Genomic DNA, 23,323 nt, shown 5'->3' on the forward strand with positions numbered 1-23,323 from the left:
TGTTCTTTTTATGCTAGAAATGGGACTTTCAGAAGGGACTCCATTTTTTGCCATACAAATCTCACAATTTCACATTTTTGCAAAATATAGATACAGTATAAGAAGGTGGAACTGACATCACAAACCCAATAGTAATGTGCACCACTGACAGGTGTATCCTAATAACTCCCCCTTCCACAGTAGTCCTTAGCTCAACCCAATTCTGTCGAGTGTGAATACGTGAACCTCTGACACCAACCAGCTGCACCCACCTGAGCGCTGCCAGCTGTGTCTGTGCCTGGGCCACAGGGTCCTCTGCCTCATTCTCTCCATCCAAAAATAATCTTCTGGTATGACAACAGAACAAGAGGAGGAAGAAAAAGAGAGCTGGCGTCCATATCAAAGGACCGAGGGGAGGGAAAGAATAGGGCCAGATGCAAGCTAGTTGTTTTGCCACATTGGTTAGCTTTGAATGAAATAGCCTGTAAAGGAAACAGCACGCTTATGAATATGCATGTAAAGCATTACTTATGCAGACCCTGCAGGGTAGGATTATTAAGGGTGAATTGTCTCAAGGTGTGATATCCAACAGTGCAATCTGTTTCTGTCTGGTGGCTCCAGTGGTAACCACAGAGGAGACAATGACAGGACGCACCGTCTTTACTGAGTCATGTGTAGGATCCAGGAAATGGCTTGACACCTAATATCGTGGGTCATGAGGAGAGATATATATATATATATATATATATATATATATATATATATATATATATATATATATATATATATATATATATATATATATATATATAGCTTGTTGCTTCTTTCACCTACTTTGTCGTCGTCATCGCTTTCCCTCCAGACAGTCTTCTTCTTCAACATGGTGGTTGACTTCCATGTCAGCTCCAGTGGGATTGGCATCATCAAAGCCAATGATGTCAATATCACTTTTTGAGATGTGGTAGCAGTCAGAGTTGCAAACTCTTTCAACTCTCCTCTTCTTCTTCATTATCATCATCTTCCTCTCTGGAGCTTCTCCTGGATCCTCCAGACAGTGCATTGTAGTCAAAGCCATTCGGTTCCTTCACATCATTTAAAATATGTATGTCTGGTAGAGATGGCAATGGGCTGCCTGAGATCCCAAGATCTGGGCCCTACAAGATTCATTCAGACAACTGCCACCATTACCATTCATACCGTCAAAAGCTTTTGTAAAGACACATCTTTTTTTTGTTAAATGTCAGTGTGAAAAGATGGCAGTTCTTACCCTGATGTGAGCATGGCCTCTGTCTCCCTGTATCTTAATAAAAAGATCAGGCAAATACATTTAAATCCACATTACAGTATTGTACATTCAAATTTAGCCAGTAGAAACTCTCACACTGGGATGAGTGTCTTCTAAATGAACTGCACAAAATAAGACTTATTAATAATATTATATATAATAATTTTTTGTACATGCACAAGGCTCACATCTATAAAAACTAAACTACTAAAACTAAACTCTAAACTATGATTAGACTTCCAAAGTGAAATGTAGTTGTTGAAGGAAACTTGCTCCACTGAATTCAATTAGTTTTAATGCACTTCGAGGAAAAGTGTTAAACTCAGAAGTCCCTTGTAAACAGGGCGGTAGCGGTAAAATAAAAGGAGGATAAATCTAATCTGAACAATCTCAAATTCAAACATTACAGATCAGTGTTTAGAATATAACAGAATAAGACAACTGACTGAAGTGGAATTCAGTTGTTTAAACTTATTTTTAACTTACTGCTGCCTACGAACCTTACTTAATATATACCTGTAAGTACCCCTTAAACATGTAATAATATATATAGTTTATAGTTTTAGTTCCTGTATTCACAGGTTCCAATCTCGTTTTTAATAAAGTTGGATTTAGACTGTTTTCAAAAATCAATAACTTTAGTATCTCTGCCCCAGGTTTCTCACGTCTATAAGATGTTAACAGCAATTATTAGCAAATTTCAACTCTGTGAATGTACTAATACTAATACAACTCCAACTAAGTTATTTTAATACAGTAAATTATTCAGAAATGATACAATTATCAAAGCCTTTAAACTTACTTTATTTGGATGAGGAAACCTTCAGTGATCTGGATGCCTCTCCTAACCATCAGTAATGTAGAAATCGTGAGTCATTGCTGGGGAAGTTTTACTTTACTTCATTTAACTGGAGCTAATGAAACAATTTCATGCTTTTCTGTCACAACCGGATGTTAGTTTGAATTAATTTGTACATCCTTTACAGGGGTTATTCATTTGACAAAAAGTGTGAAGATGCTCTACTAAATAAAGATTATTTAAAAGCCATACGGACCAAAGTATGGTGGTGGACTGGTAGCTGGAGAGGTGCCAGTTCACCTCCTGGGCACTGCCAAGGTGCTCTTGAACAAGGCACCGAACCCCCCCCAACTGCTCGGGGCGCCTTTCCATGGCACTCACTCTGACGTCTCTCCATTAGTGCATGTATAGGTACTGAGCATGTGTGTTTAATTCAGGCCTGTGTGTAATGTGTGTAATAACAACAGAGTGAAAACATTGTAATTTCCCCTTGCGGGATTAATAAAGTATACATTATTATTATTATTATTATTATATAATTACAATCACAATAACTTAAAAGGAAAAGGGTTTGAAAATGAAAATGTTAAAGGACAATTTTGCTTGTTAATATTAGTATCACCTTAAACGCAAAACACACTTTTCCAATTGGACTAAAATACAATTGTTTATGACATTGATATAATTAGCTATTTAAAAGATTGAAAAAATAACAGAATAATTTAGGTAAATTATCTCTCTGATGTGGCTTAATGAAAACAAACAGCTAGCTGCCAATTTCTAATGGGCCATCTTTCATCTAAATGGACACAAAGACTTAAAACCCACATCTTATTGAGCAGTCCAATTGAAAATGCACAGATTTGGCCAAATTTTGAAGACGAAACAAAAACCTGCCAACAAACCCTTCAGATGTCTATGCACCCACTGGCACACGCTGCCAATTAACATGATCTCGAAAGCGCTAATGGAATCTTGAGCGGTAATAAAAGTAAATAATTAAATTAAGGAACCCTTGTATCATTGTTTGCTGTATTCAGGCCCATTAGGACCTCCAGTATTCTCATGGTAATCTAATGTTTGGGTTTTTTTGTGTTCTGATAATGAATTCTGTGCTTTTCCTCCAAACAGTGTTGTTCAGACATTTGTGTAGGCAGAGAAACAAAGACGTACATTAGGAGCCATTGTACCCTGTGATTATTAAAGTAAACAGAAATAGTGAAGGGGTATCATACACAGCTGCACACACTTGAGCCTTTGTTTGTAAAGTGGGAGAAAGGGCCAAGCAACCCTTAAGACTTTGTCAGAGATGATCCCATTATTTGGGGCTTCTCAAGAGCCGAGCGGTAGGCTGGCTGATGACGCTTTGAAGATCGGTCTTCGGCACAGAATTCATCAGCAGCAGAGAATTCGGGAGCAAAATAGGTTTGGCTCGGGATAAAATGCTTCAGCCAAGATCCGACATGAAGACGTTCCCTGCCTCAGCCTCGTGCTTTTATTTTGCCATCGTCATAATTCAAAGTCCTTTTCAAAAAGACAAAGTCTGTTCTTAAAAGATGAAACTCAAGGTAAAATGTGCAGTTTCTCTGGTTCAGTGTGAACGCTTGGCATCGTTTGGTCTATAAACATATAAGACAATATAATAGACAAAAAGAATCTTAAAACATAAACGATTAACTGATTATCAGAATTGTTGCCGATTAATGAATTAGTCAATTGAAGTAAAATGAACGGACTAAAAGTTTGTGCAAGAAAATGTGCAAGACAAATTTTAGTAAATAAAACTCTTGAGATGTTTAAAATGGTTTCTTTAAATAGATACAAGTATTTTATATATATATATATATATATATATATATATATATATATATATATATTATATATATATATATATATATATATATATATATATATATATATATATATATATATATATATAGATAGATAGATAGATAGATAGGATAGCACAATGAAAATCTCACATTGGAGCTCAACATAAAAACTTGCTGCCAAATTGTCAATTTGAAGATTACTCCCAACATATTTCGCACGAAGTAACAAAATATATATATATATATATATATATATATATATATATATATATATACTGTATATTAAAAAACAAATGGTGTTTGGTTTGTGCTTTGTACAGTTTCTGCTTATAAACAGTGAGTTCACGGTTCACGTGTGTCTCATTTACTAACAGCTTGTAACAGTCTGATCAACATTTTTAGACTTTGATGGTCAAACAATCTGCAAGACAGGTTTTAAAAACAAAATCTACATGATTGTGCGAAGCAGGAATATAACTGGAGTCACCTGAAAACATGGCACCTGTATACACCTGTTCCATACAAAATCCTTTTCCAAAATCCTTTTCCTGTTGCTAGTAACAATGACTTGCAGCAAAACAAGAAATTCTTTCAATCCTGTGTTAACATTAAAAACATCTTGAACTAATTTAAGTGAGCTCCGCTTGGCCCTGATGTGGAAAAAGTGGCTCAGGAGCACCAACTAACAAGCAGGGGAGAAAGAGTCATGCAGCCAAATGTTGCCTGGAAAAGCCATTTTGTTTCATGATTACACAAAAGTGACGCAGGGAGTGTTTATCTACTATTCGTCATTCGTCCATCTGAAGAGCACATGAGTATAATAACATAACCATGTGAGAGTTATCCTCAACATTTTAAGCCTGTTTGTGCCAATATTTGTCCTAAGACGTGTAATGTAAATGTCACTTTTCTCTTTGCTAAATTCAAATGTAGCAAAACAATAACTGATAGAAGATGGCAAGCAATCTTTTAGCTTTGTTAATCTAGCCAAAGTACATTCTCTCCAGATAATACCACGTACATATGAGTGTTGGGACACAACCTCAACATTCTCCCGGCAGTCTGACTGAACAGGTAAAAACACAACAATAGTTGTGTAGGCGATTTTGTATGACTTGTGCGTGTTTTGTGATGTGGAATTTTTTTTTGTTTTTTAAATGCAGCTTTAAATAGGATTAATGTGGTGGTAGAAACATCACATGTCCAGAAGCAGCACTCGTGGATCTTCCACCACCGCTTTGATCTTGCGTAAGAAAGTGACTGCTTCTCTGCCGTCAACGAGTCGGTGGTCGTATGTCAGTGCCACATACATCATGGGCCGGATCTCAACCTGCCAAAGCAGAAAGCAGTTTTATTATTTACTCACGTTTGAGTGCATCAGATTTGGAAAACCAGTAGATCCATATTAGTATGTAGGATCATTGTCAGTCCAGGCTGTCTGTACCTTCTTTTTTTTCATGTGGCATTAAATAAGTTTGGTATTAAAACAACACACTTTTCACACCTCATCGGAGTTTTTTGTACCAGGAACACTTTTGTTAACCAAGTAGATAAACTAAAGTCACTATTCTCTGTTTTATAAGTCATACCGTTACGGCTCATTGAATTGTTTCTTTTGAAACGCAGAAACAATTTTGCGACCTACATCTGTGGACATGTAATTCTTACCTTGCCATTGATGGCCACAGGTCGGTCGAAGATGCCATGCATGCCCAGGATGGCGGACTGGGGGGGGTTGATGATAGGTGTGCCAAACATGGAGCCGAACACGCCACCGTTGCTGATGGTGAAGGTGCCGCCATCCATATCTTCAACAGCAAGCTCATTGTTACGAGCCTGAGGCACAGAGCACAAATGTTGTTTTTTTTCTCCCATTATTGTGTTTAGCCGTCTGAAAAGGTCAAATATCTGGGACACCTACTGCACAAAGCTTTTTACCTTTTCTCCCAATGCATTAATGGTTTTCTCAATGTCAGCAAAGTTCATGGTCTCAACATTACGGATCACCGGCACAACAAGCCCCTAAACAAATACATGTTATTCAGGTGTACTCAATGTTACCTAACACACACATATAAAGTTTTATAGAGCCAAAAGTCATACCTTTGGAGTTGACACAGCGACGCTAATGTCTACGTAATCCCTGTAGACAATCTCTTTGGTTGTATCATCAATAACTAGTAAAAACATTGAGTATAAAGTTAGGTGACATTTTTTTTAAAGCCATAAAAAGCACAATACTTGGTATCTTTTAGGGAAAGTTCAATATTAAACAAAAGACAAAAACTGTGTAAGTAAGTAAGTCAGTGTTGTCTTACCGGCATTGACAGCAGGTTGGTCAGTCAGAGCGTGTGCTGCAGCTTTCACAAATGCTGACATAAAACCCAGTTTGATATTGTGCTTCTTTAAGAAAGCATCCTTATGGATTTTCCTCATGTCCTGAATATTGCTGAGGCAGAATTGAGAAAGTATTAGAGAATTTGCTTGTTGAGGAAACCTCTTTTTAAGACAGAAGTCCCTTGAGTCAAATAAATCCTATTATCGTAATGAGACATTAGACCATTGCATTAGACCGACGTAAATACTATGAAGAAAGTTGGAATAATCTTTTCAGGAGCTGCTGCGGCTCACCCCATGTCCACCTCGTTGAAGGTGGTCAACATTGCGCAGGTGTTCTGAGCCTCCTTTAGCCTCTGGGCGATCCGCAACCTCATACGGTTCATCTTCACCTGGACAGAGAGAGAACACATTCATTTAATTATTTCCAATATTATTGTAATGAAAGAAACAACATATGAATAAAACATAACACGTGTGTCATCAGCATGTTTGTTACCCTGCTTTCTCCTCTGCCTCCTGCTGTTGGAGGAGCTGGAGCTGCAGCTGTGGGCTTGATGGCAGAAACTTGATGAAGAGGGAAGGACAGAATGTGACATTAAGAGCCAAAAACAGTGCTGGTGGCTTACACAGATAAGTCCTACACAATAGTAATAAAAGCCCTGAATGGCAAACCAACTACAGCCTAACTCCTGAAATGCTGCTTTTATCCTAAACACACACATGTACATTTTTACTTTTCTTTTATCAGGTTTTACGTTGATAAGCTGATTACCGTTACTGCACATATTACGAGGACTATTATGATGTGTTGTACAACGGGCAGTGTTCAATTTTGTTGGCTAGTGGCGGGCTCCTCATTAGTGATAGACCGATTTTATCGGCCGGCCGATATATCGGGCCGATATTTGCGTTTTTGCGTGTATCGGCATCGGCCGATACGCGGCTACTGCGTTCGCCGATAGTTTTTTCCCGGCATTATTTACAGACAGGCGTCCACAGGCAGCTCTTTGTTGCTGGAGACGCTGCAGTTCACATGCAGACCATGCACTGCCCCTCCCCCACTAGCAGAGTGCTGGTGCTCGAAGCCTGCCATGGCAGTCTTAAATTACAAATCAAGCACTTTATTTCAATGGGTACTTTTCAGGTTTATTGTTTTCTTAAATTATTTAAATGTGTTGACAAAGGACATTTGGTGATGACCTGATTATATCTGTGTTATAATATGTCAGCAACCAATGCATCATCAAGGCTGTGTTGTAGATGTTGATGAAAGCCTTCTACCCTTGCACAGTTAACCATATGCAGTGCACCCATCCATATGATGCACATTGCACACATAATTTGGGTGATATGAATGTAAGATGATTGCAGAAGTGACACTGATCTGTGTTTTTGTTTATTATTAATATACTTAACATAAAAAATGGCGGAGCAGATTCCGAAAACAAATCCAGTGTGGCAGGGTTTACATTTTTATGACGTAAATTGAGGGAGCAAAAGCAGTATCGGCTCCAAATATCAGCTCAAGAAAATCGGCAGCCTGTATTGGTCATCGGCTAAGGCTGATGAAAAAAAAAAAAAAAATCGGCATCGGTACTAAAAAAATCCATATTGGTCGATCCCTACTCTGCATGCAACATGAGCATGTCCATGCAGAGTGATAACAGTCTGTGTATGGTATGTATGTATGTATACACTAGGTTGTGTTGAATTCTCTAAACAGCAGATACTGTTCGTTTGTCCAAGACCAATTTCCTTCGGGACAATAAAACTCTATCTTATCTTAAATAAATGTTTTCTGCAGCATGTAGATTTATATGTTAGAGAAGGAAACACACCAGGTTTGGCTTGGGCAGCTTGTGGTGGTACTGTGGGGACTGGAGGCATGGCACTTGGGGCTGAAGCGGGAGGTGGTGGAGGTGGAGGGGCTGCAGCCGGGGCCTCTGCAGCTGGGGAGGGAGCAGCTTTGGCAGCAACCGCTGAGGAAACACAAGAAAAGAAGGACACATGTAGCATGGGTCTGATGATAGACAAATGAAACATTTTGTCTTAGAATGCGTCAGTGCTGTCATGATTCATAACATTTGAAAATCTGATTCTCGGCAGCATATGCAACACACAGCTACAGCAAATTTGTAACGTGGGGAAAAAATGGACATGTCTACTCAGCTCCACCACCTAAGCACTGCATTGGAACTACTACACTGTTGCTACACTATACCAACTGAATTGTGTCTGTAGTACTAAGCATAAGAAACTCACATCAAATATTTTCCATTTAAAACCTATTATGATAATTGTATACTGTATATTATTAGGTAGGGTCTGGCGCGTCCACACAGCATTCCGGGAAGGGAGAAAAACATGTTATAAACCCATCACAATCGTCTTGGGCGGTGCCAGACAGAGCCACAGTGCCGCTGCAGAGATCTGAAGAGCAGTTAACCATGGTCCTCATAAATCGACCGGTTTAAAATTTCAGCACAAAGAAAGTGTAAGGTAACGGACATCCGGCCCGAAAAGAGGGACATCCGGCGGAATTTCCGGCTGCACTGGAGCAATACAGGAAGTGGAACGTTGTGGAAATAGACTAATTATTAGGTAAAGTGAGGCAGTTTGTGATAAGACAAAATTGCCCTTCTACTCAACAAAGTAGAGTATCAAAAAATGTGTGTGTAATGGTACTGAAACTCAGGTATCACACAGTCGTCAGCATATTAAAAATGTACTCTACACATTTGTTTACCTTAGTGATAAAACGATAACCGATGCTCAACTAAGCTCACCTCCTTTCCGGAGTTTGAAGAGGGGCATCCCTGATTCTACCTTCCCTCCATCAGGCACCAGCAGTTCCTCAATCACGCCAGCTGCTGGAGCGGGGACTTGTACTGAGGTCTGGAAGTACAAAATACAGACGTTTTTTTAGAAGATAATTTTTCTCATACTCTGTTTAAAAGAAAAATAAATAAAAAACAGAGTTGCTATTTCTTGGTCATACCTTGTCAGTCTCAATTTCACACACCACTTCATCTTCTGTCACTGAGTCGCCCACAGCTAAAACATAAACAATCAGAGCATGTATTTCATGGCCAGTAATATGATAACTTTAAACATTTGTCTCATTGGTGATACAATGAAATACTGACAACCTTTGCCTAAGATATATTGACTTATACTAACCTTTTTCCCACCTCACATCGCCCTCTGAAACAGATTCTGCGAACGCAGGAGTTTTGACTGTGACAACCTCATCCCCTGTACAAAAACAACAGCTGCTGTAAGTTAAACACTGAGCAGAGTTGTCTTCAATACATAATATTAAGAATTGTTGCAATACATACTGTGAACAGCAGATGTCTTGAAGAATCTGATGTGAGAGATATTCACTAATGATGGAAATTCACATCTAAATGTCAAGAAAAAAAAACTCAATTACTCTAGACTTACTAGACCAGGGGTGACCAACCAGTTAGGTATAAAGAGCCACAAAAAAAAACGCACCATAGCAAAAAGCCACACAACACATTCACGTCCACACTACAACAGCAACAGTGTCTTCCAGATCTAATGACAGTCATAATACATAGCAGTTTTCATAGTTTTTTCTCACTTAGATTGACTCAGTGGGAAACCTGACAGTCTTTGTTATCCACAATCCTTTTCAGGTCTTGCTTGAACTCGGTTGTGGCCACTCGAAGCAACTCTCTCACTCATTTCTCGCTAAAGGGGCTTTCAAACAATCGGATTCAGCAGTGAAAGGGTTAACGAGGAAGGTGATCTGTGGCCGCTGTTTTTCCTCAGGTTGCAGAGTCTGTCCTCAAAACTCTGCTGCTTTATTTTCCATTTTAAAATAATTGGCAAATGTATTGGCAGATGCATTCAAATGTGTTTTTTTTTACTTATCTGAAATACTGTATGTTTCAGAAAAGTTAAAAACAACAATCAACCAATGACACAGCCCCCAGCCAAACAGTAAGAGCCTCACAGGAGCAGGCAAAGAGCCGCATACGGCTCAAGAGCCACAGGTTCGCCACCCCTGTACTAGACTAATGCAGTTGTACAAACCAAATTACTGCATTTCATGTTTACACCACAGAAAAACTATTTAGGACAATATTTACTGCACAGGTACAGCTCAGTTTACAATACATGAATGAAATAAACAGATCTTCCTCTGACAAGTTTCTAAAGATGAAGTTGTTACTGAGTGGCATTCAAAGACAGACAACAGAATGGGAGAGAGCACTTACGGCTGAGAATTCCTGTAAACTAGCCGGCTGCAGACAGGTAGGCCTTAAGAGGAAAAAAAAGAAAAGAGAATAAGAAGAAAGAAAATCAACAACTGATCCTCCTGAGGCTTTAACACAATATATGGGTGGAGCTGCAATTAACCATGTGGGCTCCTAAGGCATCTCAATCATTCAACAAGCATCACTTATTTTGCTTTGGATGATCACTCATAGAGCTTGCTTATTCATGTCAAGGAAATTAAGACTGCAGTTTTAGATGTTGCATAATAGATGAGGTTCTCAAATCCAGCTGGTCTAGTCTTCTTAGTCAGACGCTCACTTACCTGATACACTTTTCCGGACCAGAACATTGTTGGCCTGAAAAGATAAAAAGTAAATCAGTAAACATCTGTTTCATATAAATATATTGATATGTTTTTAAAGCTCTTAATACTGGCAGTTTTTAAAGCTACAGTGTCTCCCCCATGAGGAATTCTAAGTAATGACAACAAAACTGTCGGCGCGTCCACATGATACAACCGTTAATCTGCTGTAGCACTGCTGTCTCAGTTTGATCATAAACAAACAAGCTAATGTAAACTAAACTGTAAGTTTTCGAAATAAATTCACTAGTAAACTGTGAACGAGCTTGAACTATCAGTTCCAAACCACTGGATTTCCCAGTGCTGACTGTAAGGTTAACACGCTGCATTTGCTGTGTGTTATGAGCGTCATTTGTGGGTATTTTGAGGGTAGAACCTTTACTGAAGAAGCCTGCCCAGTTCTGGCTGCTTTTACACTGATGTTTGTCTGGTGGAGTTGCTGGTGGTTACCCAAACTTAAACCTTCTGATGTGGGATGCCAGAGGAGGGAGGGGTTATCAGAAATAGATCAAATGTTCTACAGTAGATAAAACAGCCCAGAGAATCATTGGTGCCCCTCTCCCAAGCCTTGAGGACATACACTCCAGTAGGCTGCAGAGAAGAGCAGCAAGCATCAGAGCGGACCCTACACACCCTGGCCATGTCCTTTATGACACCCTACCCTCAGGCAGGCTTAGGGTCATGAGGGAGCGGACAAACCGCATAACCGCAGAAATAGCTTTTTCCCAAGGCCATAAATGAGCTGCTGAAAGGCTAAGCTAAGCTGGACTTAAACCATACTGTGTTGATAATGCACTGGTTTTCTTATTCTGGTTTTAATATTATTTATCTATTTATTGTTGCTGACACTGTCACTTCTTATCTTTCTATCTTTATGCTGCTAAGTGAGTGATTGATGTCATCTTAATGTCGTTGTGTAGTGATATGCAATGACAATAAACAATCTATCTTTACTGCAGAGCTGTTGTTTCAGACTACAATACTTTTAGCCAGGTGTACCTCATAAACTGAAAACGGACTGTATTTCTCAAGACTCAGATGCAGGCCATTATCCATTGGGAACACAAGCACAATAGTCTCAAGTACAAATCAACCCTGACAAGACAAACAAGTTATTACCGTCGTGATCAAGTTTCAGCTTCATTACCTGCTCAAAGCACTGGAAAGACAGCTGAAGCTTGTGAGGGCAAAGCCATGTTATCTCCTCACAGCACATAACATACATGTCTCATGACATGGGCTATTTCTGGCAGGGCAGCTGCACACACCTCAGTCTTCCAAACACACACACATGCTAACATTAGCCTATCAAGACTGTTTCGTGCGGTGTCAAACCAGTTATTGAATGAAAATACAATAATATATCTTACAATAGGCATGACATAAAGAACCCTTAAGTCAGAAAATTATTGCGATACTGTTCTCCGCTTCTTCTCAAACTTGAGCTCACTAACGTTAGCTGCCTCTGAAACTGTCCGTATCTGCAGTGTCTGGCTGCCCTTGGTAGGCGAGGCCCTGCTTCACAAGCTAACCGCTGTTGAACGCAACAGCTGACTTTAGCGGTGTCTTGTTTTAATCAGTCGAGATCGTTTCAGAGTGAATGCACATGCTCAGTTCAGTGTTTCCCCCCAACGTACCTGGCTCACCGCTGACAGAGAGCGACCAATCGTCCGGTATGCACATCTGGATTGCGATAACATAGTGCTAGCTGGTGTGTTCCTTACTTGACAGCAGTTAAGGAGCGGTGCGGAAGCTCGCTGCTCCCTGGCGCGAGAGCTGTCTGACTGGGAGGAACCACTGCGGCTGGCCGGGGAGGGGGGGGGGTCTGGGCTATCGAGACTGGAAACAGTGTGTAAACAATCATACTGAACACCATGAACTAAAACCTGACAGAAATAAAAGTACATTTTTCAGATGATAAAATAATAACATTCATTTTACAGGACTTTACCTTTGCCTGCATTATGTAGTAATCTATACTTTTACAACTCTTTAAAATTAATTTCACAATATAGGCACAGCCACACTATTCCGGAAAAGGATGAGAAAATAGAATTTGAATGAAGAATTGTTACCTCATATAGATCATTAAGAGTGGGTTGCCCGATTCAAATATCATTATTTAATGGTTTTATGTGCAGGTGGGGAAGGGATAGGTTGGCATATTTGACCACACCTCCTGTTTTTTTGGAGGGGCTCTCAGCTGGACCACTACAAATACTCAGTCACTCCTCCTTCTGATAGCTCTAGGCCTGCAGCCTCCTCGGGTCCTTTTCGTCAGACATCAGGTGGGTTGTATAATACTGTATTTTCTAAGCTACATGTTTTAGTTTTTCAAAGTAGAATGTAAGATGTTTATCTCAACCTTTGAATCAAGTCTGAAATTTGAATATAACTATAAAAACAATGCAACTGAAAAGTGAGGAGAAAACAACTTCAAATATTTAAAAAATGTTGTCTCTCTTGTACAAAAAAAAACAATAAAAAAAAAAACAATACACCAAATGTTTAATTCTAAAATGATCTTTCATCTGGACAATATTTATTATTGCGGTTTCATGTTTTAAGGTTGAAACATAGGCTATTTCAGTTCACTTGAATGCAATAAATAGCCAGAAAAAAACATGTTATTATGATTTATTTGCAAGGCAATTTAGATCAATGTCAAAAAAAAAAAAAAACAAGTTTTCATTTGTTATTGTGACATCTCCAAGAATTCCAGGAAGTAATTTCATTTTAAATTGCTTTACAAAATGTATGTAACCTTCCCACTGCTGTCTTTTTTTAACCCAACAAGCATGAATCCAAGTGTTTGGAGCAACGGTATGTATTCCTCCAGCGGCATTTGCCTTGACGGCTGCACTGCAGAGCACCTCTCCTCTTTTCAACCAGACCCCTTGCTGTCAGATTCAGGTGTGCCAGGTGATTCTGTGTTCGTACACAGAGACAGCAAGGACATAAAAATGCTACCGGAGAGTGCTTATTACAGCAGCAGTGATGCTGCTTCAAGTTTGATCTGTTCCAGTCAGCTTGAGCTCAATCCAACTAGAAACAGCACCGCTGGACATTTACCCACGAGAAGGCACCAATCTCCTGCATCTAGTTCTTGTGGCCACTATGACTGGAACTTAAACAGTGGCCATCAAGCAAAGCGTGCCAGAGTAGAAAATATAATCAAAGGCATGACCAGCTCTCCAGGTATGCACTGCACTGATGTGATGACAAATCTGCATGAGGTGTCAGACGGCATGCAGGAAAATGAAAGGATTCAAGATCAGGAGCACATGGAAAGAAGTGGATCTGACAGTCAGACAACACGAAAGCAGCAGGAGAGTCAGCATCAGCACCTCAGACAGCTCAGAACAAAGTTCAAACGTGTGGATGGAGTAACTGACATTACAGACAGTAAGGACAAAAAGAATCCCACCTGGAATGATTCTTCTGAAACATCTCCCAGGGACGCATTGATAGATTCACACAGTGAGTTTGAGAGCAGCTCAAGTATAAAATATCAAGGATGGAAGAAGGGAAAACCGACTGACTACTTCCAATCCAAATCTGAAAGAATAAAGCTGATAGCAGATGTTTTGAAGTACGAACTGTCCAGAGCTGTCACTAGAAGTGTTGACTCTATTTTTAAAAGCATGCCACTTCTACAGACAAATGACGAGATGAATGTAGAGACTGATATGCCTCTTTATTCATCAGTTGGTAAAGATGATAAATTAAGAGTTTCCTGCTGTGGGAATGCAGAGGTGCAAGTCCCAGATGTTCAAACCGAAGCTCTGTCTCTGGTTGTACAAAAGCCTCAACTGGAAGGAGATGATAAGTTCATCCTCCAGTCCAGATCAAGAGCTCACCATTGTCCCAGACCTCCAGCCCCCTTCGGTCGGGACTCCGCTCTGCATGAAGATCAGCCGTCAGAAAAGAATCACAGCACCGCCCTTCAACATGCCCTCAGATTCTTGCACAATGGAGGCTCTGAAGTTGGTCAAGCAAAGTTTGAGGCGTTTGACACTGATTGGAATTCGGTCAAAGTGAGATCGAAGATCAACTCCAGATGTGTCAGAAGCCCACAGACTCCCACTGTGTCGGTGGATCCCATGCTGTTGGAAAGCCTGTCTCTCCCTCATGTCAAGATTGAGTCTGATTTCCTGGTGAAGAATTACATGTACATGCTGAATGTATCCTTTACACGTTTTTATATTGATGTAGTCTAATATTTAATCTTTTATTATGTTTTCTTGTGGCTTTAAGAAGCAATCAGCAGTGACAGAAAATAATATGTCTTTCCTTATTGTAGCTTCTGAAGCAGCTGCCTTTACATACCAGTAATAACTCTTCCTTTGCTTATTTGATGTCCAAATAACAACCCATTCTGTGTCACAAACCTTATCATCCCTCCCAGGTATGTGCTATATAATGAGTCTGTTCATCAACAATAATTGTCATTTTTAAAGAGGGCAACAATGTTGCCACCTTACAGAATTCAATAAGTACTCCCTTTTGATCTTCCAAACTTGTAGAAAATAGCAGTCTTTCCATTTGTCCTGAGTTTGAATGATTTTTCGGGAGAGAAAATGTATCCAGCCTCATTAACAAAGAAATGTCCTACTGTTTCTTATGCCTAGGATGTGTGTCTTTTACCCTTAACACTGGTGCATTTAGGAGGGTCTGACCACACATCATCTGAAGAAAGCAAAGCTCATGTTCTTTTACACTCGCTACCCGAGCTCACTGATACTGAAGATGTGTTTCCATGATGTGCAGGTGAGAAAATATTTTCAATATTGAGCACCAGTCAAATTCTTCCACACATTTGTGTAATTTTACTGTAACAAAAATACAGATGTATAGCATTCATCACAATCTTGGGAAAGTCATTGTATTTTGCATTTAAGGAGACAAATTTCTTGCAGTTTGAGAAATATTTTCAACCTAAATCATAAAGCAGTCTGATAAATGTCTATGGTTTTTAATGTGTGGCATGTTTTATGATCCCATTTTTTTTCAAAATGCATCTCTGTCACCAAAGAAAATAAAAGAATCAGTTTCAGACAAGTTAATACTTTAAAAAAAAATTTATTTGTCAACAGCATTAAAATCAAGCAATCAGATCATGATTAACAACTTTACGTCACTATTGCATTTCTGTAAAAAAAAAAAAAAAAAAAAAATAAGGTGTGCAAAAATGGCAACACAGAGATGTGGTAAAATACAGTTTTAGTATTTTATTTGCTTTTATTTTTAATACCAACATGTTTAGCAGCTTCTCTCTCACATAGTCAAATAAATTACAATATAGCCTATCAAATCACACACTTTGATCATCTCACTTACCGGTTCCTCCGTTTCGTCCTCAGTTCACGCGCTGCATCACCTCTCAGCTCATCAAGTGGTTCAGTAACTTCAGGGAGTTTTACTACATCCAGATGGAGAAGTTTGCCCGGAACGCTCTTCTAGAAGGAGTGGCCGACGTGAGGGGTCTGACTGTGGGGAGAGAATCAGACCTTTTCAAAGCTCTCAACATGCACTACAACAAAGCCAACGACTTCCAGGTAAACTACACTGCTACACTGTAATTCTTACTGCTCGGAGCGGACAACATACTGCTGATATCCTCCGTCATACAGATTTGTCACACATTTCTTTGTGATGGATTTTTGTTGTTGTTGCTTTGGGAGCTTTCAGTGAGGTAATTTGATTGTCTCATTTTGATCACGTGCAGTCCGACACTTTTATTTACTTGATTTACTTTTGTTAGATGTGTGTGTGTGTGTTGCACTTTATATTTCTTAAAAGTCTCAAAGCTTAATTATAATATGTCTGCTTCCCTGCATCTCCTTATTTGTAACTGGTCTAGATTATAGTGGCTTTACAAGATGAAATCAACATAAGTGTATGTAATATTTTGTAGGTTAAATAATACACACATATATATTAAATGTGAATTGTAGTATCGGTAGTATATAGTATCGGACATAAAAAAAAAAATATTGGCTATATCAGATGTGTTAATGCATTCAATAATCCCAAAACGATTCATTAACCACATAAATGAGTGCTAATATTTAAAATGTATCAATCTTCTTAAATGTATCTTTTTACATTTAATTAGTATCACTAAACCTTTCCAACATGTAAATTGAATCACATTACAACGGTACTCAACAGCATAACTCGTTTAGACAAAATATAGCAAAACAATAGATACTCAAACAAATTTATCACAAAAAAAGGAGGGGGGAGATAGGGAAGGTGGCTTAGAGAATCAGTGCTTAATGATTAGATTAGAGATTTTTTTGTTCAAAGTAAGAAAGAAAAGGCTTCTAGAGTTTAACAATCATCTGGTTGAGCCACGTGTGGATTATTTTTGCTTTCATCCAGTTTCTAACAGAAGTGAATGAGGAAAAACCTTCTCACATTGTTTTTTTAGAATGTCATAAAGCCAGTAACATGTTATTAAGTGGTCCCTACATTAGTAAAGACTAGACAGTAAAATGAATAATAGTGTATTCATATGCATGGTACGTGCTGTAATTAAAAGCATTGTGAGAGTCCTTGTGATTAGCATTTTCACCTTAAACTAGGGATTTATAACACAGTTAGTGTTCATGTTGACCTGTTTACGTGCACATTGACCACAGCTGGTCAGACCACATATTAACCAGCCCACGTGTACTCCTCCACACAGACTGACACTTAACATATACTGTGGTCATATAGCTTTAAAACTAATTCTAATTAGTACAACTATACCATAATATTACAGCAGTGAGAAGTATCAAAGGACAATGAGACTGGTGATGAGTTTAAGAAGAAGTAAAGGAAACTCAACACTTCATACGATCTTAAATGAGGATTTGCTGATGTCATAATTTATGAGTCAAAACCATCATAATGAACACAGCTTTTTTTCCCCTCAGTGTAAAGTTTGAATATTTATGAATTTTAATTTAGGAGATTTTCAGTAATTTGGTAAATTGTTAATTTTTGTGTTAGGAATATTACAGCATGAAAACAGAGATGGACTTCTAATGAGGCAGTTCTTTCACTCAGTGGCAGATGTGCTGTGAAAATGGCATGTTGCTGAGTCATTATATTACTGTAATTCTTTATTTATATATATATATCCATGCATTTTAATCTGTGATGAATTTCAAAAGTCTAATTAAATGTGCATTTTAAAAAAAAATTGAAATTAGACAAAACATCACTGCAAATTTAGTAAGGATTCACTTTAACACTGATTAAAGGTTCACCAGGTTCAATTTAAGAACTTTTTAATACCACAAAATGCAATTCAATACGATCATACCAGCGAAAGTATTAAAGAACGATGGAAAACCAGTGGGGACGATACATTCTGCGTTAAATAAATTGGACCTGGATAAGCAGCAGAAAAGGGGTGGATAGATTAATGAATTAAAAATGATAAATTAATTTGTTTATATACGTTTTTGCTAAAATCAACACTTGGAGTCACTGAGCTCAACAACAAGCTCAGTTGTTTTAAACTTTTAGTTTATAGGTGCACCAACACCCCCAGACAGCCTGCAATAAAGATAAGATAAAAAAACAAACGCTTTATAAGTAAAATTACTGCCTATGGCAGGCAAGTATAAGTAATTAAAACTGAATTCTGTTCTTTTGAAGACATTTTTGAGACCTGCAGACACCTTGTTAAAGTATTTTGGACGAGATTCAAAATTAAGTCATGTAAAAATGGACATTATGTGATTACACGCAGCGTGAAGTGTCAAGGATTCCAGGAAAAAACTACAGTAAACAATACCCAAAGCTAAAACAGGCTAAAACATAAAGTTAGAGCTAAAGTTAAAGCTGTCCACCATTTGACTGCTAGGTGTGTTATTTATTTCCTGATGAGTGGCAGAGACACTGAACCTTCAACTCTGTGAGTATAACAAAGTACACATTTTGGGTTTCTTCTCATGATGAACACAATCAATGATGTTAGCTGCATGGAAACCTTTTATGTCCCAAGTTCTACTCTGCATTATCACTGTCAAACTTTTTTTTTTTTTTGCAGTGTTACATTGCTGTTTGGTCCAACAGATTACACACATGAACACACCCAGCAGCGATGTTGGTGTGGGAGCTGAAATCAAACATGCGTGTCAGATGGAATAAAAACACAGACCGTCCTCTTTGTCTCAAACACGTAACTTAAACAGTAAATGCTTATTTGAGCGTTGGAACTGAAGTCTGTTTTTTTTTTGCATGACACACTGGCATCTCCTATTATTTTAACCCATGGCTGTACTGGAAATAACATGCCAACATAAAGATTAAATACTGATGTCATCACATAGCCATGAAGGCAACCTTATCTCAGGTGTTACACTGTTGTATTGAGGTTATGGTCACCTGTTAATGGCATTAAAAAAATCCCTCAACATGTGATGTCGTCAATACAGCTGTATTGAAAAAGTCCATCATTTCAGCATCATTGAGAATTACATGCACTAACAAAAAAAAAGTTGTATGATGTAATGCAATGCAATAAATACTACCTGACCAATGTTCATTAAACTCACCAATTAGTTTTTGGCATACTGAACATCATAGTGACACTTCTGCTGTTCCTAGAAGTGGTGGCGCTAAATTCTCTAACCTCATGCCTTTAGGAGAGAAACAATGTCTCAGCAAACTGTAGGATATTTGTCTTTTAGATTCTGACATAGTCTGTGTGCAAATCTGAGCACATATGATACCTAAAATAGAAAGGGTCCATCCTCTGGGGAGCACAAATGTGCTCACAAGATTTCATCGTAGATTTGTTTGATTGTGATATTTGTACCAGTTGGCCTATGAACAAATGGTAATGGGGACAAAGGTAAATAGCTTTAATACTCATGTATTACTGGTTCCCTTAAATAGTTTTAAACTGCTTTTAAAAACTGCAAAATCCAGGCATATGCCAAATACTGAACAATCAAATCAAGCTACCTAAGCTTAGATTAGGATATATGGAAGCAAATATTAGCTCATTGCAGAAACATTGGTATCGGGATCTTCACAATTTCATAAGCAGGGATATTTTCAGAATTTGCATTTGTCATAATTTTATTTTTTTAGGTCATTTCATTTTGCCTTAAGATTTTCATTTCTGAAAGTGTGCAGGATAACTGTGTAAGACCCCTAAAGTGGTCAGACCAGCGATTCCAGCTGAGCATTACTCTGGGAAGGTTGATGTTTGCAAGTGGAGACTTACACAATCTTACAACTGAACCACACGCATGCAGTATCTCCTCATGTACTTAAGGTCTTTGACAGCGGACAGAATTTTGAGAGCAATTTTTAACTTGTCAACATAACACTGCTTACCAGCTCCTGTATTGTTTGAATTCAACCATATTACAGTTACAACATACATTTATATTAGGTATTTAGAAACGCAGGAAACTGAAGCTCGTTTTAAAAAGTAATTTGCTTGTTACTTACCTTGATTTCCGAGGTCTGATTCTGATTATGTAAAATATAAACCCTATGTGTAAAAGGTCTTATTGTTTTTAATCTTCTCCTGTGGATTCACAGGTCCCTGACAGATTCTTGGAGGTTGCCAAGATTACATTGAGAGAATTTTACATTGCCATTTCAATGGGCAAAGATCGTGATCCATCGTGGAAGAAAGCAATCTACAAGGTGATATGTAAACTGGACAGTGATGTACCAGCTGAGTTCAAAAGTCATCACTCTGGATGAGAACCAACTAGAAGATATCATGTGCCACAGTGGTTACTGTCACAATGTGGACTTACTTGTACCTCAATTAGCAAACTATTTGGTTTTTAATGAAGAGCATGCTATAGGTGAGTTATGTACATGACTGGACGTGTCCAGTCTCCACACATACAGTATAGCAGACTGATGTCTGACATTATCAAAGGCTTTACTGGCTGTTTTTGTTGCATTATGAGGTCATTGGACATAATCTGCATTTTGCTATAATAACCATATTATATAGTAATAACACATTTTGTATTGTATTGATTGTGAAACTGTTTTATTGGTGCAACACCAAACACTTTGTTTTTTGAGAAGCATTCTTTTTTTCACAAAATAAGGTCCACACCATATGAGAAAAAAATATTTAATATTCAGCAGAGCTCATTATTTTCATTCTGTATGTATGTACAGGCTATTTAAAATGGAAATTACTTAATAAGTGTATATGTCTATTATGTCTCTAACCTGCCCGCCCCTTACAAACTCTGTTCTTAAAACAGCAGTGTTTCTGTAAGTATGGAAGACAGCTTGAGACTATCCATGAGAGATCCATACTTACCATAAAAATCCATCCATCCACTTTCTAAATGACACATGGTGGCTGGCTGTCCGCGGGCTAATCAAACATGGTCTTCATCAGAGGTTCTGAGTGTTTGGTCATAATTGATGATCCTTGTTTTGTCTTCAGTTAGTTCTGTAACAGCGTTGATCATCCAGATGAAAATTTCTCATGGGTGAAAATTGTGTACTCTTTGTTCACAAAGGTGCAAGGTTTGTAAATGTAAAATGTATCTTAAACACTGAATACACCTGCTTAGATATTAACCATGATAATCACACTCAGTTGGCTCCTTTAAATACCGATATGCAGTGTGCACATAGGCATTAGAAAACTGAACAGCAACACAACTACACTTCTGTGTGATATTTACTTATTAATGACTTTGCTGTCAACAATGAATGACAACAAGGGTCAAACAGGCAAACTCTAGTACATATTAAAGCTTGGGTAGGCAGTTTTCTGGAAAAGCCAAAGCACACGCCAGAACTTGAAAATACAGCCATCCTCCTGCAGCTCTCCCCTCTGTGCTAAGCCACTCCCACCAGACAAGCATGTCCATATACACGCGCTTCATACCTGTACGAGTACCAGTCAGTCATTTCAGTCATCCCGATCATGATTGTGATCCCGGTGCCGTTATAAAGCGCTAATTCTACGCAAATTACTGTTTTGTTTGCAAACCTGTGGGCCTGTAAAGCCATTTGAGATAAAACACTGTGATACAAGTTCATTTTATAATTAAAACGTGTGTCAATATCGGCGAAGCGTTACAGAGATGGAGAGAAAATGTTGCTAACCGTTTAGCCTCATGCTAACCCTAGCCATAAGGTTTAGTCGCAGCCGTGAGCCTTTGGCTACGGTAAGAAGAAGGCTAAACTATTGGAGAGATGGAGAGAAAATGTTGCTAATAGTTTAGCTTTCTGCTAAGCGTAGCAGTGAGCTTCTGTAAATAAGCGGACAATTGGTTTGAGGTTCATCACTTCCCAGTACGATCTTTAAAATCGCCCTTATTTAAATCATTGGGCCCTATCTTGCACCCAGCACAGCGCAAAGCAAAGTCCGACGCAAGCGTCTTTGATAGTTTAAGACCGACGCAGTTGTCAGTTTCCTGTCCAGCGGCCACATCGTTTAAATAGCAAATGCACCTGCGCCCATCTTTGCACCCATGGGCGTGCTGGTCTTACAGGGAGGTGTGTTCAGGTGAATTCTTGTCATATTGCTATTTTGAGGCAGCGGGAAGTGATCGTGCCATTGACTTTTTTGGCTTCATGCGCCACTGAGCAATTTTCATATACACTGTGTGCAGTTCTCCGTCCAAGACGTGCACATGCATCTGCAGAACAGCCAACCTGTGATTGGCCTAAGTCTCCCGTCACGGGCTAGATTTTCTAAAGCCTGAAAACAGCCAAGAGGAAGACGTTTTCCCTCAGTCCACTTGAATTACAATATGCTATAAGGTTATTATAGATTAGACAGATGCACAATGACACGTAAAGAAAACTGCCTAGCCCAGCTTTAAGTGTGCCACTGTATCAAAACATTATTGAACAAAGCAGTAAGAGCAGACATTTTGTATAAACATCCATCTTTTTTCACTTGTAGATTGTCCACATACATTTGCAGCCAGTTGTCAGATTGTTTCAAAGTTTAACTGACTTGTGAGACAGATAAACAAAAAGCACTAAACTTGCATTGTTCTTTCTTGCTTAAATTAACATTATGGTTAATTGTGGGCTTTGATAATGTGCATTAGTGATCATATATAGTAACAATCAGCTGAATGTGGTACAGTTCAAATGTTATCTTGACTTTGTATGTAAAAATGTGTTCAAAAAATGTAAGTTTAAAAAAAAATTGAATTTAAATGAGACCACAATTAAAATACTATTCTTGTCATGAAAAGCCACTGTAATCGACTAATCAAGAATGAACTATTTAGCTTAAAAAGGTAAAAAGAAACAGAGTGAGGTGGTCCTTTTCAGTCCTACATCCATGCACTTGCATGTACACTGCATCTTCTGACACTCGCAAACAATTCAACCCACAACAAAATGCTGCAACAAGCACATACTTGTCACAAAAAATAAAGTAGTCTGATTTAATACTCTTAGGACTTAAAATTGGTAGCTTCTTGTAGAATTGCTTATTTTTAGATTTTAATGTA

At 38.5% G+C, this 23,323-nt stretch overlaps 2 protein-coding genes across 2 annotated transcripts; one reads left to right on the forward strand and one right to left on the reverse strand.

The window, feature by feature from the left end:
• Positions 1-5,032: 5,032 nt before the first annotated feature.
• Positions 5,033-12,643, reverse strand: LOC116066177 (dihydrolipoyllysine-residue succinyltransferase component of 2-oxoglutarate dehydrogenase complex, mitochondrial-like). The gene is made up of 15 exons (XM_031322076.1): positions 12,485-12,643; positions 10,809-10,842; positions 10,486-10,528; positions 9,577-9,641; positions 9,416-9,490; positions 9,234-9,289; positions 9,022-9,130; positions 8,074-8,214; positions 6,732-6,799; positions 6,527-6,624; positions 6,214-6,344; positions 5,999-6,072; positions 5,834-5,917; positions 5,564-5,731; positions 5,033-5,225 (listed from the first exon to the last, which is right to left on the reverse strand). Exons 1-15 carry the CDS (start codon positions 12,545-12,547, stop codon positions 5,091-5,093), a joined length of 1,344 nt encoding a protein of 447 aa, XP_031177936.1. The 5' UTR covers positions 12,548-12,643; the 3' UTR covers positions 5,033-5,090.
• A 996-nt stretch (positions 12,644-13,639) lies between these two features.
• On the forward strand, positions 13,640-23,003 carry LOC116066180 (prospero homeobox protein 1-like). Its single transcript, XM_031322080.2, has 4 exons — positions 13,640-15,031; positions 15,516-15,617; positions 16,211-16,405; positions 20,406-23,003. The coding sequence occupies exons 1-4, from the start codon at positions 13,646-13,648 to the stop codon at positions 20,571-20,573; spliced, it is 1,851 nt and encodes a 616-aa protein (XP_031177940.1). The 5' UTR covers positions 13,640-13,645; the 3' UTR covers positions 20,574-23,003.
• Positions 23,004-23,323: the final 320 nt, after the last annotated feature.

The sequence above is a fragment of the Sander lucioperca genome, chromosome 19 (assembly GCF_008315115.2).
Source record: "Sander lucioperca isolate FBNREF2018 chromosome 19, SLUC_FBN_1.2, whole genome shotgun sequence".
NCBI lineage: Eukaryota > Metazoa > Chordata > Actinopteri > Perciformes > Percidae > Sander > Sander lucioperca.